The 27,964-nt window shown below is 38.7% G+C and overlaps 1 protein-coding gene across 1 annotated transcript; it reads left to right on the forward strand.

Annotated features, from left to right (window-relative positions):
* Positions 1 to 437: 437 nt before the first annotated feature.
* Positions 438 to 18,547, forward strand: AGA (aspartylglucosaminidase). Its single transcript, XM_075028130.1, has 9 exons — positions 438 to 593; positions 2,595 to 2,748; positions 3,397 to 3,509; positions 8,317 to 8,429; positions 9,391 to 9,505; positions 11,392 to 11,467; positions 12,250 to 12,357; positions 14,511 to 14,644; positions 15,484 to 18,547. The coding sequence occupies exons 1-9, from the start codon at positions 449 to 451 to the stop codon at positions 15,582 to 15,584; spliced, it is 1,059 nt and encodes a 352-aa protein (XP_074884231.1). The 5' UTR covers positions 438 to 448; the 3' UTR covers positions 15,585 to 18,547.
* The last annotated feature ends 9,417 nt before the right edge of the window (positions 18,548 to 27,964 follow it).

Raw genomic sequence — 27,964 nt, forward strand, 5'->3', positions numbered from 1 at the left:
GCAGCCCCACCGCCAGCCACAGGGCCGCCCCGGCTCTGGGTGTCAGCTGGCGCCCACCACACAGCCCCCTTCCACTCCAGCACCGGTCATTTCATCAACGGATGGGGGCCGCCGCGCAAAGAGGCTGGCTTTAACGCCACATCCAGACGCACCATAAATATAAACTGTACTTTAATCTGCCCTGGGCCTTGGCCTTTGCTGGGAGGCCTTTAGGCTTTTCCTTGCCTCAGACACGCTCCTCAGGAGGCCGACAGCCGGCCCGACCTCCGGAGGCGGGACAGCACTGAGAGGGCGCCGGCCGAACCACTCCCCCGCGGGGGGCAGCACCCTCCGCTGCGGCCTACAGCCACCAGAGGCCGTATCGCTCCGCCGCGGCGGAGCTGTGTGCGCATGCGCCGCCGCAGCCGCCTGGTTACTGCCGGCGCGGGGGGGGCCGGGCCGGGCGGCGATGGCGGCGGGAGGCGGTGGCAACCGGCGGTGGAGGATGGTCGCGCCTCTCTTGCTCGTTGTGTTTCAGCTGGTGGGCGCCGCCTCAGCTGCCGCCCTGCCCGTAGTCATCAACACCTGGGCGTTTAGGAAGGCCGCGGAGACAGGTGCCCCGGCGGGGGGCCGGGCCGGGTGGTGCCGTGCCGATCGCTCGGTGCTCCCTCCTCCTGCTGAGGGGCCGGCGGGGGGCTCGGGGTTTTGGCTTAACGACGAAATAAGTCTCTTAGGCGTGACGGCGCGTAGGTGTGGTAAGAAGGAGCGGGCTGTGACCGTGCTGCCGTTAAGCGGCTCTGACTGCCGCCCGGCCGGGCTCCCTGCTGCCGCCTCTGCTCCCCTCACGGCTCAGAGCGAGCCCCGGCGCCGGCGGGGAGACTGCGTGAGGTGCCTCTCTGCGAGCTCGGAAAGGGCCTGCGCCGGGTCGCGGGGGAGCTTGGCCCCGGGCCGGGCGTCGGGGTGCCAGGTTACCTTCGTATGGGAAGGGGCCCAGGCCCTCAGCTTGTGTTGGCGTTGATGGCGCTCTGTCGCTGAGCCCTGCTCTTGCCCGACAGCCTGCGAGCAAATGGTTTCACTTTCAAGGTTGGGAGAAATGCCTTTAAAAAAAAAAGGGGTGGGGTGGGGGGGAAGGTGTTTATGAGCTGTGGAAAAGTTAGAGTAAAAACATTCTTTTGCTAGTAGTGTGGTTTGCACTCTTATGGCTGTTCGCAATGGTGGCTTGTTTTTAATGGTGCCCTTCAGAGATTCATTCTTGCCCCCAAAGATTTAGATAGTTCTGAATATTATATTTTTGGAGCCCAGTGTTGTTCAGTGATGTGTCAAGGCAGGTTTTCCCATGGCAACATAAATTAGTTGTGGATACTGATTTTAAAAGGCTCATAGGCTATTTTAGCATAGTAGGGTTGTAAATAACCCCTTACTAGGGAACCTTTGCTAGTGAAATGGGTTACCTATAAAGCCTTGTATAGGTCAGAACTGAAATACAGTCATGGAAACTGTGAGGCCCTTGCTTTACAGCTTTTGAGAGCTTGTGTTAAGGCTATTCATAGCAATAAAGGTAATAGGAATTAGAGCAGTACTCCTCACGCTGAAGTTTATAATAAAAGACAAGCATATGTGGAGTTGGATGCTAGGTGTCAAGTCTTACTTTTTCCTTGGTGCAGGCAGTTTCATGCAGTTGCATGCAGCATTTGTGAAGATGAGGCTTCTTGAGATGGTTGAGACGGTGTAATAGCTCTGCTGAAAAGAGCCAGGCTGCATGCTTCTGCTGCCTCCCCTGTGCTGGATCTGGCAGATGATGGAGCACCAGAGCCAGCACAAGGAGGAGAAAGCAGAATTGCAGCTGTCAATGGCAGCAAGCTCAGGCATCTTGGAAAATCTTGCCTGAGGTCCAACCTTGTGAGATACTATATGTGCCAAGCCTTCAGGCCCAGTTTATTCAAGTCATGTTGTTTGGCATGTCTGTAATGTCTTACAAAACTGCACCATGAGCTAGATCCTGAAGAATAGAAGACTAAGGGTTGAGCAGGAGAAGGTGGAGACTGTAATATCTTTTATATTGTTTCCGCTTTCTTTTTGTTCTTATGTAGTTATTGATGTAGGTTCAGCGCTTTTAGATCACTATGTCTTAAATTTTTTTTTTTATGCTGCCGCTGGATACTTAGTGTTCTCATAGGAAGCTTTTGAGCGCTGCTTGTTATAAATGTCTTGGGTTTTTTTTGTGGGGGGAGGTTGAGATAAAAGTTTTTCCTCTCCCTCCCCCCAAAAGGCTTTAAATAAACAGTGATAATGGTTGGTTCTGTGCAGAGGTTATTTAATATATAGAAGTTGTAATGATTGTTAGTAAATAATACCTTCCCAGTCAGAAAAAAAGCTTCATTTCTCAGTAAGAAACACTAATCAGATATGCAAGAAAAACAGTATTTAGAAAAGTAATGCTTTACAGTCTTTTGAATATATTTATATTTTGACTTTATTTCACCTATAAGTTACAGTGTATTTTTTTTATCCACTTATATACTACATCTTCATCATGTCCATCTTTAAAACATTCTTTAAAGCAGTAGTGGAGACTGTTTTCACTGGTGACATTTAATTATTTTTGTTCATTATAGCTTGGAGAGTATTACAGTTGGGAGGTTCTGAGCTGGACGCAGTTGAGAGAGGCTGTGGTCAATGTGAGATTGACCAGTGCGATGGGAGTGTGGGATATGGAGGAAGCCCAGATGAAAGTGGAGAAACAACACTGGACGCAATGATTATGGATGGGTAAGAAAAATGCACAGAGACAAGAATGATCCCTGTAATTTTTAGCACACTTTAATGTAAGGGTTTTTACAGAGATCTTGGTTTAGGGCTGACTATGGGACAAGTTGTATGTTAACTTGCGGAACTAGGAAAAATTCTTATCTGATTGGTGGAAGAGTAGCTAAGCATGTTTGTTATTGAGTCTTTACATGTAGTGCAGTAATCCAGTTCTAGATATAGCAGTTGCAGAGCAGATGGTTTATAGCATTGTGAGCTTTCCCTTTAGGTTTGTTCCATAAATATTTAACTTCTGGAGCAATTGTCTTCTATACTTTATTTACCATTTAAAGCTGTTCTGGTTAAAAAGTAATTGCAAGTGTTTGGTTCACGTTATGAGTTTATGTAACAAAATAGTTACTCTACTGAAAATATTACTGTGGATGGTGTTATTGTTACTTGAGCAACATCCCCATGCCTGTGAAAGGAAACAATATAGCTATGAAGTTTTTCCCTACTAGTGTGATGCCATCTGTCTATGGCATAGAACAATTAAAGCAATATGTTAAAGGAGGAAGCTTTCTAATTTAAGCAAGAACAGATGTTCTCTAATAAAAAAAGGTACAGTTATTCTTATATTTTTAAAAAGATATAAATATTTCTTGTTTCCAGCAACACTATGGAAGTTGGGGCAGTTGCGGATCTCAGGCGTGTAAAAAATGCAATTGGTGTAGCGCGAAAGGTCATTGAATACACTAAGCATACGTTATTAGTGGGAGACTCAGGTAATTTTTCCTTTAACTGTTTCCAAGTCATATCCTCTTCTTAAAACACTTCCGTTTAAAATTGCCATATGTTAATCTTGGTAATATAGGTGGAGGAATTCCCTGATGATCAAATGAATCTAGTCAAATAGTTCAGAAGTGTTTACTTTCTTATTACATGTGTATGAACTGGTATAATTCCATTATTTGCACATGACAAGAAAAATACAATTTTATGGTCTTTCCACTAATTTAACTACAAATATTTACTTGTAATCCCAAGGCTTTGCTATTATCACTGATATCAAAGGTATCGAAGATGATTTGATACAAGACACTGTAGAAGCTGTTAGATGTAAATACTTGATTTGAAACCATGGAATAACTTTTTCTAAGGAATGACAGAATTAATAGACACCACAGTTACATTTAACTATTTTAGTATATATATATTGAGCACAATTACTAATATTTCATAAAAATATTAGTGAGAACTTGAATGTAGAAAATTACATTAGGGGCTGTACTCCTAGGCACAACAAAGGAGTGATGGCAAACTCAAGGAATAGTTGAGCTTTTAAAATATGAGCTGCTACTGTTAGAATAATACTGGTTTCAAAAGAGATATACATTCCAGCGAGGTATATGAATACTGAGTGGAAGGTTACTTGGCTCACGGTTAAGGACTTTTAAAATGTATGTGCCTGCTCAGAAAGAAATGTGGAGATAAGTGTGGAAATTGACATCTGAGCATTAAGGGTGAGTCAAGTGCTTTGAAACTGATAAGAAGAGATAAAAGGAATCTTGAAGGAATTAATGTGTACAGAATGATAGAGAAATAAATGCAATGGCAATTTTTTGATGGAGTAAAATAGGCAATACAGGAAGGTGAGGACAGTGTTTGACAAGGTCTGAAAAAAGGGAGAGACATTTGCAGATTCTATTTAATTCAAGCAGTTGGCCATGATTAGATTACAAGTGGCTTTGGTAAGAGAGATTTCACAAGTGATGCTGAAAAAGAAATTGGTCAGGTGTTAAATAGAGGAGGAAGAAATGCTCATAATACTCCTTTCCCGGTCATTGGTAGTTATCAAAATATTTTTAACTTTTGATTGGTAGAATGACCAAAAAGATAAGGAAGATGAAGAAGCGGAAGAATTAAAGTGCTGATTTAAAATGTATTTTCCAGCCTAAGGATTTCACTCTTTGCATAATGGAGTCATGTGGACAAGGCTGTTACGTTGAGTCCTTGATGTCAGTGAGAACTGCCTCAGAATACACTGTCTAGCAGTAGTGGCAAAAGAAAGACAGAAGAGCTGAAGATATATCTGAGTAAAAAGTGGAGATGGTAATAAATGTTAGTGAATGAATCAAAGCAGTGGAGAAATTGAGAAAGAATAGTATTTCTTGTGAAGGAATGTATTTTCTGTGGAAATATGAACATGGATAAAGGAAGCTGTAGTTGTCTTTACCAGGTGAAGATTGATAAAGATTAAATAGGGCTATAGCTTCGGAAGAACACATTTGAACCTTCAAATCAGCATATGAGAGAAATGACAGTTTCTTTTCTAAAGAAAAATATTTACATTTTCACTAGAAAAGCTAGCTAAAATAGTAAAACCTTTTCATATAAATGTATATAAACTCTGCAGCCTTTTTTTATTCAAGACACAAAATTGCTGAGATTCCTTATTTTTTTTCCCCAATAACTAAATTGCACTTTTATTTGAGTATATTTAGTGATATAATACAGGAAAGTCTGTGTGCCTCCTAAAATTTCAGTTCTATGAGTGGTTGACGCCAGAGGAGGCAAGCTGTGGCACACATTAATTTTCAGTTGATCATTTTTAAATGTGTGACCTGTACATTGTTCCTGGCAGTAAAGTTTTAATGAAGGTAAGATGACATGTTCCTCTTCAGTGTTAAAAACACTGATGTATTCTGTTAGTGCCATGACACCTGAATAGTCCTCACAGTTCTGCTTGCTTTGACTCAAAAAATTGAAGTTCAGGTATTTTAAATCTTCTGGTACACAGAGAACTTAAGGAGGAGGTGGTTACAGAATCACGGAATGGTTGAGGTTGGGAGGGACTTGAGGTCTTCTGATCTTACCCCCCTGCTCAAGCAGAGCCCCTAGAGCTGGTGTCCAGGACCATGTCCAGACAGTTTTTTAGTATCTCCAAGGAGGGGGACTCCACAACCTCTGAGCAATTTGTTCACCCTCAGAGTGAAGAAGTGTTTCCTGCTGTTTAGAGGGAACCTCCTGTGTTTTAGTTTGTGCCCATTGCCTCTTGTCCTGTCACTGGGCACCACTGAAAAAGGTCTGGCTTGGTCATCTTTACACCCTCCCTTCAGATATTTTTATACACTGATGAGATCCCCCCTGAGCCTTTTCTTTTCCAGGCTGAACAGTCCCAGCTCTCAGCCTTTCCTCATAGGAGAGATGCTCCAGTCCCTTAATGACCTTTGTGGCCCTTTACTGGACTGTCTGCAGTATGTCCATGTCTCTCTTGTACTGGGGAGCCCAGAACTGGATGCCTCACGCCAGGTGTGACCTCTCCAGTGCTGAGTAGAAGGGAAGGATCACCTCCCTTGACCTGTTGGCAGCACTCCTAATCTGGAGCTTAACCCATTATCTGCCTTTGCTGCAAGGGCACATTGCTGGCTGACATTCAGCTTGCTGCCCACTGGAACCAAGTCTTCTGCCAAGCTGCTTTCCCCCTGGGTGGCCCCAGCATGTACTGGTACATGGGGTTGTTCCTCCCCAGGTGCAGGACTTTGCACTTCTCTTTGTTGAACTGCATGAGGTTCCTATCAGCCCATTTCTCCAGCCTGTCGAGATCACTCTAGATGCCAGCATAACCTGGTGCTTCAGCCACTCCTCCCAGTTTTGTATCATCTGCAAAATTTGCTGAGGGTACATATACTCTGCCCCATCATCCAGGTCATTAACTAAGATATTAAACATTACTGGACCCAGTATTGACCCTAGTAGTACACTGCTGGTTACTGGCTCCAGCTAGACTTCATAGCACTGATCACTGCCCTCTGAGCTCAGGCCTTCAGCCAGTTTTTAGTCCATGTATTGGCTGGATGAGCAGACAGTGAGTTCATCAACTTCTCTATGTGGATCTTATGGGGAACAGTGTCAAAAGCCTTATGGAAGTCAAGGTAGACAATAGCCACTGCTCTTGTCTCATCTACCAAGCCAGTTGTTTCATCATAGATGGTTAGCAGGCTGATCAAGCATGAGTTCCCTTTTGTGAAGCCATGCTTGCTATTCCCAGTCACCTTCTTGTCCTTCATGTGCTTGGAAATGGTTTCCAGGGTTAGTTGTTCCATCATCTTCTCAGTGATCGAGGTGAGGCTGACTAGCCTGTAGTTCCCTGCTTCCTACTTCTTGCCCTTGGTGTAGCTTTTGTTGAACAGATAGAGATAACAACACTGATCACTTCTTACACTGTTCTTGTTAAAAGAACTGCTTTCTCCCTTCATTGCCTAATTCCTTTAGGACAAGTCTTAGAAGACTAGCAATAAAGGCCATGTATATCAATGTAGAACTGAGTCTGGTGAGGGACATTCAGTGCAGAATGATTACAAATGAGGAAAAAAAAGAATTACTTTTGGTTATCATCTGCCAAGAAATTTTCAGGTTTGTCTCAAACAGATTGGAAAGTTTCATAATCACAGTGTGCTTGACCTTTTCCCTTTTTGTCCTAGCAATGCTTAGACCAATAATCCAAGTAAAAAGTTCAGAGAGTAAAAATGACCAACTCTGCTTCCTGGAATAAAAACAAGGCTTCAGAAGTCATGAAAGAATGATTGACAACCAGGCACAAGCACAATTTTACCTTAACAAAAACAAACAAAAAAACCCAAAAAAAACCCAAACCGACTACAAAAAACCCTGCCTGTTTGTTCTAGAAATGGGAAAATAAATACTTGTTTAATTGAAGCTGTCAGTTTTCTTTTCCTCTGAGTGCAGAGACTTTAATTATGTCAGTTTTTAAGGAAAACACAGAAAAGTCCAGAAATAATTGAAGGCTTTTCTTAACTCTTGTTCAGCTGTGTCCTGTAGTGACATTATTATCAAGGATTGGTAATATAAATTGTTCAAGCATCTGAATCTAGCAACAGTATCTGTTACTAGGTAATATCAAAGGTATCTACAACTAAAAGATGAGAGAACAGTTGATCTTTTTTCTTTTCCCTTTTCCTAACTATAAAAGCCATTTTTAGGAGTGCAGCATTCTTCCATTGCTTGTTTTGGTATTTCTTTTGCTCCCTTGACACTTACTGCATTAATTTTGAAAACAAGGAAGCAGTCACTTTTAAAGCTGCAAGGAAGAAGTGTAATACGATGTAAGCCAGTGGATTGATTTCTGCAAATACCGGTGGTTTAGTGGCAAATGTTGTGCCACTGTGTTACTTACTTTTCATAAAAGACTAGTTTTATAAGGAAAATATACTATTATTTAAATCACTTATGCAAACATTTCTGTGACACACAGAGCCAAGACCACTCTTGCTCTGTTATTTGTGTCCAGTTAACAGATTTGAATTTGTTTCTTTTTCAATGGTGAAACTTATATGTATTAACATAGTTACAGTGAATTGAGGAAATCTGATATTGCCAGTGAAAGTAGAGTCTGTTACTGCAGCTGTATATCACTCTAATGGCTGATACTGCTCTCTGAAGAAATACTTCTCATCTCCATTGATAATGTAGAATTTCTTGATTTCTAGATAACATTACATGAATGCATTATCATAAAATGTATGAAAGTGTGAATAAATTAATAGTTTTGGTTTTTTGTTGCTTTTAAAGCCTCCCTGTTTGCTGTAAGAATGGGGTTTCCATATGAAGATTTAACTACCCAAAAATCTCTTTCGGTGTATTCGAAGTGGCTTAATCAAAGCTGTCAGCCAAACTACTGGAAGGTACAGTGCCGTGGTGGTGGTGAAGCGGGGAATTAGAAAGTCAGTAATGCAGCAGTGCCTCTTTCTTTCAGCTTATGTTGAAGTTGTGCTTTACATGTGAAGAAGAAAAAAAAGTTTTGCTTATTAAACAGAACAAACTTGGAATTACCAAGCATTTGGTAGATTTGGGAAGAGTATATATCTAGCTCTTATTTCTTAGATCCTGCTGGTTTTGACATTGCTGCAGTAGCATTTTGGCTGGGGAAATTTTTTACCTCTAAATTTGAGCAGGACTTCTGAAACTGAAGTAGTGCATGTATTTTTGATGCATATATAAATTTCTGAAAGAAAATCTTACAGTAGCAATTAAGGTCCTTAAATAGTTAGAGTGGCTTTATGCAGACCTGTGAACACATCACATTAGTGCAGCTGTCTGTGTTAAACTTGCCTATTGTGGTGAGGTTTTTTTTGTTTTGGGATTGGTGTTGCAGATTTCTACCTGTTTGTACACTGTCTTTATTGTTTCTTGGATATGAAATATTGCATTGCTGAACCATTTTAATTCAGTACATATTCTGTTTTTCAGTTGGGAAAATATCTTGACTATGATACTGACTTGATGTAATATCTTGATGTGACAGTAAAACAAGCTCAGTTCATCTGGTTGATTTTTTTTAGATTGCAAATTTTCTTCATTTTGCTTAAGGACGAGCTTTTTTTGACCAGTCAGTTGAGCAAAAGAGAATCTTTAATTTGAACAATATAACTTTCTAGTAGGAAAAACTTTTTACCTTATAATACCACAAGTCAGTCTTCATTCTTTAAGCAAAACAACTTGTGGGATTTCCGTACAGCTGTATAATTTAAGTATTGGGTGTCTGATACGTGTGTAGTAGGTTATAGGTATTGATTGTAGTATTTTTTAAGTTTATCTGTAATGAAGCATAATACGTTATTCATGCAAATAACAAAATAATTACAGAATGTGGTACCAGACTCTTCAAAATCCTGTGGACCATACAAACGGCCTGAAAAAGTAACTTGTAAAGAAGAACAGACCATCTCACAAAGAAGTGTTCATAATCATGATACTATTGGTAACAACCTTTGGTAACTCTGATGATTTGGGGTTTTTTTCCTTATTCTCCTACAGATTAAATCATACTGATTTTAAATAAAAGTATTTCATATAGGCATTATTTTCTATTTATAGTGGTTTCAAGATTGTGTTACTTACATGTTAGGATGGAGCACCTAAAAGTAGGATTTGTTTTTTGGTTTTTTTTCCAGTGGTCTGGCTGCACAGCTACTTGCTTCATTTTTTGCCCTTAGCTGTTTGTTAATTGCCCTACTGCTTTTCCCTCGGGTATCTTGGCATAATTGCCTGGGCAGCTATGGATGCTTAGAAAACTGATCAAGGTTAAAAAAAAATTATTTTTATCTTGATTATGGTTAACTTAGGTCAAGTCTTCCCCGTAGCTGTCAGACCAACCTAAAAGCCTTTGCAGTGGTGGAAGAAATGAGTAAACAGTTAGTCCTGTTGCCAACCAAAAGCAATGTTTGTCAAACAGTCCTTAAACTCACAAAATAAAGCTTACTTTCATTTTTCTTCTATTCTGGCTTTTGACTAAATCAATAAATTTCTAAAGAAACTACTATGTTTAAAACAGGTTAACAGTAGTAGTCCCCAGAGATTTCTAAGAGTTTACTGATTGAGGACTGTTAATTGCTAAGCCTATAAGCTGATTAATGAGCAGATCAGACAAAGGACTGGAGCGGTTAGATTCATGTCTTTCAAAGCTTTATACTTTGTAGTCTTGAAACTTGCACTTTTTGGCTTAGTCTGGATTTTTCTCAGTTTAGCAATTCAGAACTTTCTGCCTGACAGTATTTGCAATACCAAGAATTAACATGTTGTTTCAGTATGGATCTTCTTTGCTTTCAGTCCACCCTACTAATAACCAATTAATGTTCTACAGAAGTCAGGCAACCTACCAAATTCTGAAGTTGGTAGGTAGCTTTCTTTACTGGGATGTACAGTAAATGATGGTGCTTATATTTGTACTTCAAGTTGTCCCACCCCATTGTTTGTTTTATATATGAAATATCTCCTTGACTAACACATTTTGAAAAGGGTCTTTATTTAGAATGCATTTAGGAAGTTGGTAGGAACTGATGCCCTTCCAATCTTTTTGCAGAGGGTAATGGTGGCCATAGAGTCAGTGCCTCTATGCTTTTAGCTTCTACTGGTCAGGAGACTTTTCTATGGAAGGAGGTACTGCTTAGTGAGATCAGAGAATTTGAATTCTGCTTCTTGGCTCTCACTTTGTACTGGAGTTTGATGCTAGCAACAATTTCTGCCGTCTTGACAAGATGAAGTCTTGCTTTATGGAGAAGCAGCTCGTCCCAAATCCTGTTCCAAGTGCCAACCTGAGCTTCTCTAACGAGGCAGTGGCTTCCTTATCAGCACAAAAGTAGCAAGGGGTAGGCTCATCCACACATTTGATTGCCTGTCATGTAATTCTTGTTACTTTGGTAGGCAGTATTTCACCTTCTGCCAAATATAAGCTCATCCTTCTGACTTTTTTTTTTATCTCCCTTAAGCACCATTTATAATTTCCAAAATTTGTTGTTCTGGTGGTACTGATGCAGGATGTGATGACACCAGGTACTTCTTGTCTACTAGTTAACATAGGTGTATATCAGGAGACAGTGGCTGCTTTGGCAGCAGTAACATACAGCTCTGAACGGTGTGGTAATCACTGTTTTAGATTCCATTCTGAGCTCTTGTAATACACCCAAAAAGTTTCCAAATGTGTTTTACAAAGAACTTGTTTTCTATGAGAGTACAACTTTTCTGTGTTTCAGGATATCAGTAACTTTAACAGTCTGGGCGTTGTGGTTCTGTTTGATAACCATAGTGCCAATTTAACAAAATTGTTAGGAGTGTTTCTGAATGTTTCATCCCTATTGAATATTTTAGGTATGGTTGTAATTGGTGGGAGCGGAACCGTTGCTTCTGGGACATCTACTAATGGTGCAGTCCACAAAATTCCAGGGTTGGTATGTCTGGTTTACAAAAAACTTTTTTTCCCATCTCATTTCCTATCACAAAATGGCCTTGCTTATTTCTGGGGACTGCCATAAATCCTAATACTGAGAAACTGATTCAGTTGCAAGATGATTTGTGTTTGTTGAGGGAATGATTTTTTTTCAGCTGGCTTAATTCACCATACAGAGACACAAACAACTGGCACAGTTGTGAGGCAGCTTGTAAGGCAAGGCACCAGAGGCAAATGAGCATTCCGGAGAGGTGCACAGTCTCCAAAGCAGTGTACATAGAATCAGAGCCCCAGGCCTGTATTTTGTCTTCAAGGTTTTTTTTTCTATCCAGTTAGGAATCTTGTCTGTCAACCAAGTCAGACTACTTCTGGATTTAGGAACAAGTTATTGAACGTACTAATGTCCCCAGCTGCTTACTGTTGCCTACTGGCTAAACCTTACTGCCCTTACTATAGTCAGTGTAATAAAAACCACTTGTGCAGTGGAGGTGGATTAAGCCTCGGGTCAGTCAGGTTATCACAGATCACTTTTATTGGTAGTTTTAAGACAAGATTTCTGACTGCAGTGGAGTGACCTCTTTACCTGTTCTGTTCTCCTGTGGGTTTAACACTAACCCAGCTGGAGGCAGTAAGGTTGACAAAGTTAAAAGTGTGCCCAAGTCATAAGAGCATGCCAGTATCAGGCCAAGGCCTATTATCTTAATGCAATCCTACTGGAATTCATAAATTACAGTTTTCTATAGTTTCCAGTTTTTGTTTTTTTCCATTGTTCACTACAGCCGTGTAGGAGATTCTCCGATAGCTGGAGCAGGATCCTATGCGGATAGTACAGCCGGAGGAGCTGCAGCCACTGGGGATGGTGACATCATGATGCGGTTCTTACCCAGGTTTGTCCTTAGGGCAGGCTTCACTAGCTTTCTCTAGCAAAATGTGAACTCAGCAAATGAAGTAATTGATTAAAAAGACAGTCTGACTTACTGGCTGCTGAAGTGGGAGTAAAGGAATGAATGGAAGGGGAAAGAATAGTAACAGAATCAAGTCATCCTTATGATCTGTCTTAAAAGAAGTGACTTCTTAAATATCTTGATGACAGATCCCTTAATACTGCCAAACTGTGAGCAAACAGGCAGCAGGTAATGAGTATATTCCCAGCCTGCATGCTTTTTAACAGAACTGATTAGCTTTCTCCTTCAAAGTGTTTTGTTGTGTGGGAAATTAGTGTTACAAATTGTAGAAAGGATAAGGGTTGAGGCTCAGATTACTCAGGAGGGTGGGGAGGTGTCGCTGTAACAATCCTATGAAATTGCATCTAATTTGAAACTGGAAGAGGTGTTTTAGTGCTGCTGTTGTGGTTGCGTAACCTGTGTAAAATATGGCTGTTCTCATCACTGAGTCTTGACAGCCATTCTTGTGGGTCAGTCTCAGCGGGAATGAGTTATGGAAGTCTGTGCTGAACATAATGGGCACTGATGCTTGAAGGAAAATATAGCAGTGGCCTTCACGTTACTCAAGTACTTTTTTTGAAACTCTAGCAGTCATGAATGCCTACTAGCTGTTGCGTTATTTACAAATGTCCTCAATGAGTTTCAAGCTGTCACAAGCCGGTCTTGAAATACAAAGGCAATTGACAACTTCATGAATTATCCAGAGGTATCAGATACCAACAGTAGTAGTGAGTTGAGCTCCAGTATGAGGTTAATCGATAAAAGCTTACATTACAGTTCAGCAGCCTGAAGGATTTGGCTGTAATGCTTAAAACATTTTGTGTTGGCACTAGTGGGTTTTAGAAAACAACTCAGGCTAGGTGGTTAATCACAGGTTCCTTGTAGATACAGATCTTTCCTAATTCCATGTAATTTAGATACTCCCACATGAAAACAAGGAATAGAATTGACCTGCCAGAAGTGAAGGAAGTGTCAAATAAAGGGCAAAATTGCTAGTATTTTCTGTCTGCCACCTTTGAGATAGTAACATCTTACTGAATTTTTATTAGTGAAGAAACTCCTGTGAAATATAGCTTTATATTCAGATAGTTATCTTTAGATAACTTGAACCTATTTGATTGTTAGAATAAATGAAAGATAACAGGGAGTCTCAAAATGCAAGGAAAGTTTTGTGGTACTTTGATAACATGTATAGTTAATGCTATCTGCGGATGAGTCATAGTGTAACAAGAGTGGCTTGGTCTTGGTATATGCATCTTTCATCAAAACAAAACCTAGGGGTGTTTGCTTGTAAGTTATATTAAATGTTATCTTTTAATCTTCAGGTTCTGAAAGAAAATGACAACAAAAGTAATTTTTTTGCCTCTGAGGACGTTTTGGAAATGCAACTGATTCATCTCAAGCAATGCCAGTATAGTAATTTGTCTAATGATAGTGTAGATACAAAGGAAGTTCATTTTGATTACTCTTTCATTTAGAGTAAGATTTTTTTTTTTAAATTGGCTTGCAAAAAATTTGAAAGTGGCTCAAAGTCTTGATCAAAACATTGTACCTTCATATTCATGAAATAATGTGTCAATTTTGAGGTTTTCAGAAACTCAAGTTTTTTTCTGAAAGATCTTTAAGGCTTACCGGAATCAATAATTTATCAGTAATGTAATATTGGAGGTCAGTTTTCTTCAAAAAATTATCTTGACATTGGCCTTTTTGACATTCAAATTTATTACTACTTTTCAAACTTATTCATGTACAGCAAAATAAAAGCCACTAACTCTTTAACTGCTTCTTTGTAGTTCTTTAACTGATCTGTTGCTTAGCCTCTTCTACTGCAAATGATCAGAGTTATCCCAGGCTTGGTCCTGCCTTAGAATGATAGATGACATAGATGACATCTTGCAGTCCCTTTTAGTCCTGTTTCTAATTACTTTTTATGTAGAACTTTAGTAATAATTGCCAATATCAAGTTTGGCTAAAGATTATTTATCGTGTGTTTCCATTATTCAAAGAAACCGAGGTGTCTGAATGGTATTTTAGAATATATAACCTGAGTATGGCTAACTGGATGTGGCGTTGTTTTTGTTTGTTTTTTTTTTTAGTTATCAAGCTGTGGAGTATATGAGGATGGGAACAGACCCAACAGTAGCCTGTCAGAAAGTTATTTCCAGAATCCAGAAGTATGTTCCAAAGTTCTTTGGTGCTGTTATATGTGCCAATACAACTGGAAGTTATGGTATGTATTTTGCTTAACAGACAAAGCTTGTTGACTCTAACTAGGTCACAGAAGTACAAAACCAAAGGTGGGTTTTAAAGCAGAAGTTTTTAATTATTCTTTGAACACTGCAGCAATACTGGCCATTCATAATATCAAATGCTGGTTAGCAGGGCAACTGTGTCCTAGTGTGGGCTTGAGATACTTTAATTTTTCCTGTGCATTTTGGTGTCTTAGACTTTCACAAAATTTATGCAAGTCTTAGTAAAAAATCAAAAATATGTACAACCTTCATGTGTTTTCCTGGACTGTGTATGATTAATTTGAAGGTTTTAAAAAAGATGCTTATGCCTTCCCTAGATATGACATAAGGCAGGGAGAATGTGAACGTTAAGCATAGCTTCAAAGCAATCCAAGATCAGTCATTGTGCCAGGCATCTCATTAGTGAACTCTTAGATCAGTAGGAAATACAATTTGCTAATCAACGTGGCTTATTTAGTTAGACTGCTTATTGCTGTTCTTTGATCTCTTATTTCCCATAGTTCTGTGTTTAAGAGATTAGTGTTGGAGGAACTCATTAAGTTAATCAGGATTGAAAGAGGGAGAGAGGTTTTCCTAACTTAGATTACTGTTTTGAATTGTATTATAAAGGCATTAATTGCACTACAGCAGTCAGTAGCACTGTGTTTTTACTTAAAAATTAAATATTTTCAAGATGTCTTGGGTTAAACAGATTGTAAAAGAATAATTACACCATTGTAGTAGAATTAGTAACTAGGTCTTTAGATGGTAAGGTACAATGACAAAGACACTAATCCTAAATGCAGCAAATTACACTTTTTTTTTTTTTCTTTTCTAGGTGCTGCATGTAATAAAATTCCAGGATTCACACAGTTTCGCTTCATGGTTTCTAGCCCTTTGCTAAGTCAGCCAACTGAGCAAGTAGTAGATTGCATTTAATTTCTTTTGTCCTATTAAGATCTAAACTTAGAGGAGGAAAGCACTGAGGTTCCCCAGGTGTTACTTTTTAAAATGGTCATTCATTTTCAGTGTTGCATAATCATGTAAACAAGTACAAAGGTGTGTTGATGGTGCAGCTACTACTTCACTGTTTTTAATATCTTCTATTTTATTATGGCTTTGTGTAGTGCAGCTAAACTTAATGTGTGGCTTCCTAATGTAATTATCTTGGTAACTTATTTCTAAATGATTGTAGACTGGTACTATAATCTAAAGTGAGGTTTAAAAACCTGAATCTATGTAGTTTAAGGGAAGTGAACACAGTTGCAAAATTCTAATTAGTGCTGACACTTTCACAGTTAGCATAGGCAATTCATCGCTGCTTAAAAATCTACATCTAAGTGGAGTGGCTGAAATTGATGTGCTTCACTACTGAGGTCTCTTAAGTCATGAATTTAGTAGGCATTACCTTACATCCAAACTCAATTTTTAAACTTTTGCAAACCTGACAATCAAACTGTGGCTCTAAATATCACAAAAAGTTATCTGTTGTATATTTACTTCCAACTAAAGCTAAGTTTCACCTGCTTTTTGGGGAAAGTAGAGCTTTGGTCACTGGAAAAAAACTTTTAAAGAGAGCTCATGAAGTGGACAGGTGGTCATATGCATGCAAAGAGACCAAGTGTCTAATGGCTCTTATAGTCTGTCTGTTTTCATAGGAACTAAGTAGCCAAAAGTGATGAGTAGTAACCATTGAACTGGACTTCCGCTTTGCCATTTAAAAACATATTTGGGAGAAATCTAGAATAAAGGGCAGGGAATGGGAGGGGCTCTGCCTCTACATGTGAGACTTATTTTGCCTTTCTAAGATTTAGCCCAGGTTTTCTTTTCTCTTGAAAATTGCATGCACATGCTGACAAGCAAGGAAACGGAGTTGAAGAGTAGTGGAGAAGATTTGAAAGCTTTAAGACATAAGGAACCTCTCCTTGTGGACCTTTCTAACTTGTTTCACAACAGCTGAGAATACATTTGAATAGAAAGGACATCGAAACATCCCTGCTAGTACAAGCCTTCAAGGAGTATGGCATTGACTCTAACTGGATGTGAAGACAGGTGGAAATCTTCCTGGACCTTTTTTTGTAGTGGAAGTTAAGTTATGAATCTTAATCACAGTGATTTCCTTGTCACTAATATGCTGTACGCTTGCCCTTTCCTGTAGCACATCTACCCCTGCAAAGGACCGGTTGCGTACCTAAAGCATGACAGTTACCTACAGCTGACAAAGCTGGGTTTGTCACTTTATCTTTCTGTGGCTAGAGATACCAGGATTCATTTGTAATAGAATTTCAGCATCTTGAGGATTGTTCCACAGGTATTGGAAGATCTGTTTGATCATTTTCTTAACTTGGTGGCTTGCTGATCATTTGATTGAATCTTTGCTAAACTTGAGCTAGGAAAACTTAAAAGGGGGAGCAAGTAAAATGAGCATGTCTTGTCATAAATACTTTAATTATTCATTGTCTACTTGAATAAAATTATTGGGTAATAAAAGCACACCTTAGTGTATCATTTATAAGTAAGGTTGTTTAGATGCTTGTGTGTTGTGCTTTAGAACGATTGTTGCCTTATGTTCTGAGTTGGTATCTTTGAAGGTTAGGAAAAAACATTCGAACTAGAATAGTCATCTTTAACGGCCTGCTGTTGAACTTCATCAACAATGTAATTTATTTGGTGATTCACTTCTGTCACCGGATCTTTAGAGCATCTCCTAGCACAGAGTTCACTATAGGCCACAACAAGCTGTAGTCAAAGAAGCTCTTGCTAAATATATCTGCACTGGATTAAGATAAGTTTTCTACCTGTCCTGCCTACAACCCTTCTGCCATGGCTGCTGTATCTTAACATCATTCGGGCAGTCAAGTGCAAATAGATTAATAAATCCCAGTGATTGTTACTTTGGAGATAGCGTTGTGGATTGTGAACGTAGAAGATTCAGTACTGCCAGCTGAGTGGTAATATCTCAAACTGCTGCAGCTGAATCCACCAGGATTCATTTTTGAGGGAGGTTGGGAACATCCATGGCTTGCTTTCTAGTGTGCTTATGCCACTCTGTACTAGCTAGTGTACGCCTCTAGAGGCTGTGAGTGCTCATGCTGAAAGATCATGAGTGTTCTGTAACAGTGTACCTGAAGTCACTAAGTTCCTGCATAGTTAGCTCATCTATACGTGAACTCATCTCCATGAGACATATGTACTAATACATGTGGTTTAATAATGTAGGTTGCTTTGTCATGCTGAATTAGTTACCGTAACTGAAAGGGTTAGTTTGTGTAAACTATTTTAATATATTGTTAATTTGACAGTATATTAAATTATAATATTTATACGTGTGCTGTTCTGATGTTATGGACAGAATTCTGAATTTAAAAAATAATTTGTTCAATATTTTGTATTAAAAGTATTTCTTTAAAGGTTGTTAGTAGTAGTGCTGTTTTATGCTTAGCAGACACATGAGCTTTTTTTTTCAGAAAGCTTTTTACAGGTACAAACCCTTGCCAAAAGTAAGCAAAAACTCTATGACAGTTTCTGCTGTGGTTGTAAAAGAAAAAAAAAAAAAACTTACTGTTTCTGATTTCAAGGAATTTTGTATTTTTAAGTTTTTACTCTCAAACTTTTACTACAAAACACAGAAAAAACCTACACAGAATATGACTATTTGCAAGTTAGTGGTACAGTTTAATGCTTCCTGTCTGTAAAGTTATGGGTCCAAATGTGTTTTAAGTTCATTAGCTTCTAGCTAGCCTGCTTTTTTCTATTTCTAAAACTTCTTACAAAATTATCGCTTTACCCAATGTAGACAGAAGAAGAATCTTAGCTCAGTGCTCTAAGAAAGCCAACTATGCCATGTTTTTGTATGCCACTGAATTGTTCTTTAATAAAGCAATCTGTGTGAACCCTGACAATGTTTTGTATGCACTTATTGAAGAAAACTTCCCTGTCATTTCACTGTTTGTAGGTTACTGCTGAAATATGTCTTTTTATCTGTAACTACCTCAATCAGGAATAATTCAGATTTTCAGAGAATTCAAGTTTGGTCTTCCAGATGGAATCTACAAGTAATACTATATAAACTGGAGTGAATCTATTATCTTTCCACAGGGTAAAAACAACAGTGTTGCTGATTGCTTTTTAACTTAGAAATTCTTCTTTTAGCATTTTGTTTGGGTTCAGTTATTGCATGACTGTTGTAACTCATTAACAACTCTGTTCCTTCTTGTTTTGAAACAGAGAATATGTGCAGGATTTCAGTTCTATTATCTGTAGTCTGTGTGTGTGAGGTAACATCAGTGATAGAGTTAAATTTACTATATGCAAGTTCTAATACGCAAGTAGTATGTGTACATTGAGCACTGAACTACAAATGTTCTCACTGGGGGATCTGTTCATTCCTCCACATCAGTTAAATTAAATTTACAGCAAAAGAACATTACTGAAATGTCCGTGGAGCAGATGTGGCAGAATCTCAGGATTTTATGACTAGCTATGTTATTATTGGTTAAGCTGCTGAGTCAGGCAGCAAACATTTTTAGATGTCTGTGCACTTAACGATATTTGCTGTGTTTTCATTCTCTTCTTTTTCCCCCCTTGACAGTTGGAATCAGCGTAGGTAAATACACCTGCTGGTGCAATACTCTCTTGGTGTGATTAGCTGATATGTTTACAGTGACAGGTGGTGGTCTGTGAAATAAAAGCAATAGCAACTTCAAAGTGTGCCAGTTGTTCAGGGAGTTCCTGTTACTGGTGTTTTTTGGGTTTTTTTTTTTTCCTAGTAAGATAGGGAAAAATCATTGACAATTGTGTTGTAAAAGTCAGGGGGTTTTATTGGTTAGAAATGGTGATTTCGGAGCTCTGTGTGGAAAAAACTTTCATATGTTAGATGAATGGGAAGTTTCTTAATTTCACCCTTTGCATTCTTTCCAGGCTGACTCTGAAATATGTTTTGGCTCTAATTCTGTTTGTTGCTGAATTATTATTTTGATTGCTGGTGTTGCGTTAAATATAAAAAGCGGTGAGCTCTGCCACTCGAATGTAGTTTTGAAATTGGGTTGCATTCTATATTTCTGCATTCTTACCATTTGTCATTTAAAGATCCTAGGGAATAAGAAATTCAGTTTAGCAAGAAATCCAGTGGCCTTGGTTTGTTTGAATATTCTTATGTACAGATGGGAAGAACCTGAACTTGTTACTTTTCCAAGACAAGCATACAGAGATCGTTACAGAACCTAACCCTCCCAGCAGGAGAAAGGCTTTTTGTGAAAGAGTGTCTACTTTAAGTCTGATCTTCCGACTGCATTTGCAGACTGTATTTAGTCTTCGTAGAATGCCGGGGTAACTGAACAGGAGAAATGCACTGTGATACTCTGACACTTTATTTTTTTGTTTTCATTGTTAGAAGATCAAAATGTTTAAGAGACCTCTCTGTTGAAGGTTTAGTAACTTGAGTTCACAAATGTATATGGTCTCAGTTACAGATGAGCTTTTTGTCACGTGCTGACAGCGTTCCTTGGAAGTGTTCAAGGCCAGGCTGGATGGGACTTTGAGCAACCTGGTTTAGTGGAAGGTGTCCCTGCCCATGGCAGGGTGGTTGCAACTAGATGATCTTTAAGGTCCCTTCCAACCTGAACCATCCTATGATTCTGTGACAGATTTTTGTAAATTTTTTTCCCATTGATTAATTTCTTGTAAAAGAAATGAAATTACATATTTACATATAGATATTCACATGTTACAGTAGTGTTTCATAATGTTACATTAAGCAACCATAATATTAGATTAGCTTGTAACTGCAAAACTGAAATGGGAAATACAAACTAAATTTCTCTTTACATAGAGTTTTAGGATCTGGATGTTTTATTGTTTGAAAGTCTGAAAAATGTTTGCCTTCATGTTAATTTTCACAGGCTATGTTACCACATTCATTTTACTCATAGCCTTCACCTCAATTGCTGTATAGGTTCTCTGTTGTTGCACAGGACTTTGACAAATTAGATTCTCTTCGGCTGTGCGGGTTAAACAAGGTTTTTAGGCAAGTTGTTTTCACTTGTCACCCAAGTCCTACTGTACCCCTTCCTGCCGCTCACTCCTGCCCCATACAAAACTAATTTCATCTGAGGCTTAAAGTAGATTTCAGGATGGCTTTTGGTAAGGGCTAGCATCACATACTGCTGAATCCATTTCACAAAATCATCTCCAAACCAAATAGATATATTGCTTATACTCACTACAAACTACAGTGATTTTTAAAGCACTCCGGTCTATCTAAAGACTTCTTCATGTATAGGCATGCTCCTTTTCCTACCTTCCACCTTTGAAATCAGAAGCATACTGGTGGGGTTTTTTCCTCATCTCCTACCATTAATGATACTTTATACTTTCTTCAGATGTGTAGTTTGTTGTTTGAGAAATGGTTTCTCCATGTTAATTTGCTTTCTTGTTGCTATCTCAGACCTGTGTCATCATAACAGCTTCCTTGACACATTCTGACTATATCCATCCAGCTTCAACTGTTGGTTAATTTTCTTCCTGAAGTTTGCTTCGTGCATGATGTAGACTGTCTTGTATTATTATTTTGCCAAGTAGTATTTGGTGGGGAGGATCCAAGTTCTGGATGTTAAGACTTCTTAAAGAAGGCATAAAAGTCGGGGGTTTTGAAAACAGAATGTGTAGGATTTCAGTTCTGTTATGTGTAGTCTGTGTGTGTGTGAAGAAACATCAGTGATACAGTTAAATTTCGGGAGTCACTCTCAAGCAGTCATTTTTCTTGATGTTTGAGAAGCCTACTGATCTACTGGGGGGGGGAGGAGGGAGGACTTAATTTGTGTGTGTGTGTGTTTGTAAATATGAAAAATAATAGATAATACTGTATTGTCATGAATTAACTAATAGTGAGTTAGTGATTTAAATGCTGGCTGCGGAAATTGTGTGTTTGAGTATTGAGGGAGGAGTTACTCAAACTGAGAAGCAGTATCACAGTAGATTCCAGTATTGCAGTACTACAGATTTAGGATTATACTTAGCTAGGTCATGAATGCTTTATTTTTCATAAGTAGATGCTTGATGGTATATGTGGTTATTTATTAAATACAATGTGACAGGCTATTTGAAAATAAAAATGGTTGTGCTGCTAGCTTAATGCTACTCCTGGATATTCATTGTTATGAGAAAAATTCCAAGGCAAATTATCATAGATCATCTGTGAGGATGAAGGTTGGGTTGGCAGGCTAATACATAGAGAAGTATAAAGGAACTGAAACTTCCCGTAAATTAGTATTTTTATCTGCAGCACTTTTCCTGAGCATTGAGGAGCAACATAGAACTGACAGTTTCCTACTTTTGTTGTGTAATCAATTCTTTATCTATGGAAGAGTTTTTTTCTGAAGGATTTACAGTAATAGATGAAGTAAAGCATTATATATTAAAAGGGTGAATGTAAAAAGTATTATAAACAAGTTGAATTCATATGCAGTCCAGTGTGTTTTGCTAATTTGGTTGTTGCCGAAGACTAATTTGTATGTTATAAAGTAGAAAATAAATTACATAGCTGCAGTGTTAAGGAACTGTAACTATTTAAATTCAGTCTGTACCCATTCTTAGGAACCTGTCAACATGAAAACTCCTGTGATCTCACTTCTCAGCAAGAGTTAGGACAATTTTTGTTACTGCTTACTGGAAGTGCTAGCCCTACAAAATGGGCCTTTAAGGGGTAACTTTGCTTTGCCTTTGCATGGACTTAAGGATGTTAATGGCCTTTAACTGATTTCTGCAGGGCTACTTGTCCCTGCCTGCTGTATGTCTTTGCTGGACGTTACTGTTCCTGTACCAGGACTGGCAGACTAGAGTGTATGCATTCATCTGAACGGCTTCATGCCGGATCCAGCAGTTTAACCTCTCTGACCTCCATCTGCACTTTGCACTGAGAATAGCAGATGCCTGCACCCCATTCCACTGGCCCTGCTGTGGTGTTCTTAACTTCTGATCAAAGAGCAGTAACAAACAGCTCCAGGGCAATTTGACTGCAGCTGTTTGCTGGGGGAATGTGCATCAAAGTCTTCAGGTATGTCTGTAATACCATCCTCATTCCTGTGAATTGAGCTCCTAGGCTTGTAGTTACAGTGGTGGTAATAAAATCCACAAAAAGCAACTATACTGAACAGAGAACAATTAGTGAAGTGCTGAAGGCAATGTTACATTTTAAGCTTTGTCCATCTCTGGAGTGTTCAGCTGGATAAAGATTTTGTTGCCTCGAAAGGGGTGGTACTACCTGCATCCTCCAGTATGCATTCTCTCTTCAGTTTTGCAGTTGGTTTTGGTGACTGTACAGCTCCATAAAATGGATCAGCTTGCTGGTCTGGCTGAAAACTAATTTTTTGCTTTTTTGCTTTTTTGCTTTCAGAACATGGGTAAGCAAGCTGTTCTGTTTTATCATACAGCCACCCAGCTGGTAATACCAACACAAGGTAGGCTGTAGGAATACGCAGTAGGGCACTTAGGAGCACAGGAAATTATCCAGCTGGTGGTGGCACGTACTTAGATTGTCAAAAGCAGACTCTTCAAAATTTTACTGCAGACTGAACTAAGGTGCCTGTCTTTCTGCAGGTTTCAGGATTCAACCCTCAAGCTAGATGCCCATCCTACTATTTTTCCCCAGTAAAATTCAGTAAGAGCCATGAGAAATCAGGATTTGAATCCAGGGAGCATTCTCATTAACAGGCTATTGTTGTGTTACCTGTATTCTCTCTTCTGTCATGTAAATATTTAATTATTTACCATAGGTTTCACATCCTAAAGATGGGGAAAGCACAGTCTCTATACGACCTTTTTCTGATGGCCTTCTCTTTGTTAAAATGTGAATTTGAATTTCTTCTGACTGAGGAGGCTTTTAGATCTCATACTTCAGGGGAACTGCTGTTACTACAATGTCTTATGAAAACCTGAGCACCATTAATTCAGTCTCCTTGACTGGCTATTTAATTGAAAGTTGCTCTAAGATGTGCACTGTGTTTTGGACAGAGTACTGTATTGGGCTCCCAGGGGTTTCTGTCATGGGGATGTCTGGTTACTGAATCACAAAGAGGTTTAGGCAAGAGACAAGTGCCAGTATGCTCAGCGGAGCTAAGATAACATCTCCAATCACATTCAAGAATAGAGCTATAACCCTGTAACTTAATTTGAAAAATCAAGTCTCTTTCAGATTTGAGAGTAGAAGTTTGATCTTGCATAAAGTTGTACTTGTATAACAATAATGTAGTGCTTCAGTATGACAAAGGTAAGTGCTAATGCCAGATAAATATTCCAACTGTCATTTATAATTGTCATTTATGTACCTTTGGTCAGTCTTAGCTATTCATAGTATGTCAGTCAGTGTCCTACTTAACTATTATGTCTACTTTGTAGCTGTGATTTTTCCAGACTTACCATTTGGGAAGAACTTCAAATGCATACTAGAAGTTGAGGCAATCTGGTCATATAATAGACCATCTCGTATAAGTGCCTCTAAAGCATTTCTCACAGTGAATAACAAAATCACTGAACAATACAGAACTACTGAAGCCTTTAGTCCCAGTATGCAAAGATTAGAGTGTTCCATCATTAGAAAGGGAAAAGTTGCCCTTTCTTGGGAAGATCCAAGAGGGACTTGGGAGTCCAATGTTATAAGCTTTAGGAGGACCTCAGTACTTTGTCTCAGGTGCTGCTTTCTAACTTTGTAGGCATCCCAAATCTCCTGTACACGTTTCTGTTAGTGGAGATGCATAAAACCAGTAACTCCTGATGCATAAAACCAGTAACTCCTAATGCTAGGAAGCTAATAGGCCCTCAAGCTCTGGTCATTCTCTTATTCTTCTAACCCCAGGCCTGATCTGACAAGGATGCTGGCACACTGGTTGCTGCTCAGCAGATTGCTGGAGTGAGTTTGTGTGCCTGTGGATTGTTGCACTTGCTTGTTCTAATGACACTGCTCTTGTATGTGAAAATCTATGTTCAAGTAGTAACCTGCCTGATTATCCTAGAACACTGACGCTGAAGAATCTTTTCCTCCTTATTCTCCTGTAAAAAGTAGCAATTAATTTCTACAAGGTGAAACAGTTTCAGTAAGAAATGTGAGATGGTGAGGAAGATAGCACATGAAGATCTGCTTCTCTAGGAAGGTGGAAGTAAGATTCCATGAGGATACACATCCTGACATATGTCTGTTCCTCTGCCGGTATTGGTTAGGTAATACACGGTACGAAGGATCTGGTAAGCATTCCTTGAATACCAGCAGAGCTCAGAAAATCTCTGAGCAGTTCACTAACAACAAGACATTAAGGGCAACTTTCTGGTGAGTAAAGAATAAAAGTAGATTTCTGACATCAAAAATCTTCTATCAGTGAGGTTTCTTAAGCTCCTATCTATTAAATTTCCATAGTAATAAGTGTCTGTTCCCAAGGATATTTATAAAGGCACATGACTTAAGAATGACTAACAAGGTACCTATCTCATGCAGAAGCACCACAGATTTACAAGATAGGCATTCTTCTCTCATACCTATGACATCCAATTGAGTAGATTTTATTCTCAAACCAAATACATGAGATTGCTGCACTAGGCAGAACCTTTCCCTTTATGCCATCACAGTTTCAGGCTTGCTATCCCAAATGTGTGGAGAACAATACAAATCTCTTCTTTTTACACTGGTGACAAATTTCAGTGTTTTTAATGAAGTTCTGGCAATGTTAGTGTCCTATCCATGGCAGAACAATTTAACAGATATCATTGTAATCTGAGTAATGAATTGGCGAACAGTGAATCTTTCTTAAATCCAAGAATGTTTACTTCAGCCTTACCTAAAGGGGCTACCAGGACCTGTGTTCAGATGCGATGCTTCAGAGTAAGCTACCTGGTAAAGCAGTGTTACGGCCTGGAGAGAAAAGTGGATGTACTGCACACTCGTTTAGGTGAAAGACTGTAATTGCCATGAATATTAATCATGTGGCAAAGCGCACAAGATGTATATGTTTCATGGTGCTTTGTAACTGTAAGAGCTACATTTGTTAATTCTTATTGCAGGGAATAAGTGGGAATTACTTTGTTTTCTTCTGCAATCTGAATAAATATTTTCCTGAATCTTGACTGCCTTAAGCTCAACCCTTACTTGGGAAGTCTTCTGAATGTTCTAGAAAAAGTGTAGTTTTATCTCTTACCAGTTCAAAAAGAAACTAATATTAAAAAAATCCTTTAATTGTTCATGTGCCAGAGTAGAGAATTAGGGGCAGTTGGCAGGCCTGTGAAGAAATTATCATAGAATAAATTATCATTATTACAATACATTTATCATTATGGCAAAAATTAAGTGTGAGTGGACATAAAGGGCATTTGCAGGTCATTCCTTTTGACCTTACTGTCTACTTCCAATGCAAAAGCTTTCTATTATTTGCAACATCTAGGAAACAATTTTTTCAGTGGATATGAACAGTATTCCTTAACTTACCCGCTTTCAATAAAGCGAGATAAAGCAAGATAAAAATTCTAAATAGCTTGATTGTGAATACAGTGGGAGTTAGTTGGGTGTACCTTTCATTTTCAAAGTTGATACAGGTGTGCCCTTTTAGCACTGAACAGCCGGGGTGAGTGGTTTGTGACTCGCTCACCGTGAGCAGACTTGCAGACCTGCTGCCGTTTGGTGTCTGAGCCTGCAGTACTGCCACAGGATTAGCTGACAGCTGCAGATTTTTTTTTTCTGCCCAGTGTCATTCTTGTTCCTAGGAAACAGTCCCAACCTCAGTCACAAGTTTTTCATCAGTAATTTCTTCAATCAAGCAGCCTAAGCAATCTGTAAACATAGCTTGAATATAATCACCTAAGCTATCATTAAAAGATTCATCTCCATCAGCAGAGCCTGCTAGCTGATTTGTCACCTGAAACCTTGCAATTAACACAATGACTAGTGGTTTTGACAAAATACCTGAGTGTGGCTTGATTAATAGTGCTATCTCAGGAATGGCCTTTTCCAGTATTTATTACCATCAAAGCAGTCAGTCCTGCATACTCTGTTATTTTGAAGAGACTTTACAACAGATACACTTAAAGATAGGCTTTATCTGGCTTCTGGAGATTTAAGTAACAAAGTTCAAGTGCTTGAATTTTTTCATGTGCTTCATGTATTGATATAACAATAAATAAAAGTTAATCTGTCCTGTGCAATGCATCAGAGGCTTTAAACTGAATTTGAAATTAATGTATACTAGGTAACACCCAAACCTAGATTGTGTAGAGCAGTGAGGAGAAAACAACAGTTGTTTGAATTGCAGCTGATTATTTTTACCAGGGCTGTGTTCAGTACTGCAGTGCCTAATTTATTACATTCAAACTAGCATCACATAGTGAGCTGGGATTTGCTAAATAAAGTTTTAGGTTAGTAACCGAACCGCTTTTTTTTTTTTTTTCTTCTTGTGCACGCTACAGTTTCGGGGTTTAATTTCCCCCCGCCTGAATTTCACCTTCTGTTTTGTCCCATCACTGCTTTCCTCCTATTTTAACCAATAACTACATAATTTCTGTCCTAGTTTATCAAAGCAGGTTATAATTGGCAAAATATAAGTAGCTGAAACTTCTCTAGTTACTGTAGTATCTGTGTACCTGAATAGTTTTATGGCAAGAGTATAGAGTTTCTTTAATGCTTATGGTTCATTCTGAATTGTTATGTATGAACAAGCAGAGTCAGGCTATAGAGTGATACTTCGAACAGTTACACCTTGCTTTTGACCACTTGATCTGTGTCACTGTTGGTCTCTGTGGGAATCCAAGAACCTTTAGTAGCCAATGTCAGGACTACAGGTTTAATACATTTCCACTGAAAAAGGAAAACCTTTTTCTGGTGTGATTATGTACCTTTTTTTGACTTCTAATTCCTTTTCAGTGGTTGCATATCTCTGACAAAGATATAAAAGTTTCTAAGGTAACTTTCTGAAGCCTTCTGTCCTTATGGTGAAGTTCCTGTATTTTGTTGCTGCTACTCTTAGCATCTGATACCGGATTAACCTACTTGTAGTCATTCTGAGTAATTTATGAAAAAGAAAAAAAAAGTCACTTTTTTTTTAATTAGAGAATTCAATTTTATTAAAACACATCTTGGAGAAGTTGTGCTACTGTAATAGTAAATATTTCTCTTCTGGTCCACTTGGAGTCAGTTCATGTTTTTAAGAAAAGCATTTGCTGAAAGGCTGCTTTTATATAAAGGCAGTTATTTTGTATTTGTAAAGCCTTGTCCTATTAGACTATTTTAGACTGATTAAAAATAAACACATTCTGTTTTTCTAGTGAAGGTGAAGTGTAACATGAGA

Source organism: Buteo buteo, chromosome 1 (assembly GCF_964188355.1).
Source record: "Buteo buteo chromosome 1, bButBut1.hap1.1, whole genome shotgun sequence".
In the NCBI taxonomy this organism is placed as follows: Eukaryota; Metazoa; Chordata; class Aves; order Accipitriformes; family Accipitridae; genus Buteo; species Buteo buteo.

Bases quoted from the DNA above. Each gene is read 5' to 3' on its own strand.
- AGA (XM_075028130.1), top strand. From the start codon at position 449: ATGGCGGCGGGAGGCGGTGGCAACCGGCGGTGGAGGATGGTCGCGCCT. The intron at 2,749-3,396 runs GTAAGAAAAATG...TCTTGTTTCCAG, and splicing joins GACGCAATGATTATGGATGG to CAACACTATGGAAGTTGGGG. The intron at 12,358-14,510 runs GTTTGTCCTTAG...TTTTTTTTTTAG, and splicing joins ATGATGCGGTTCTTACCCAG to TTATCAAGCTGTGGAGTATA.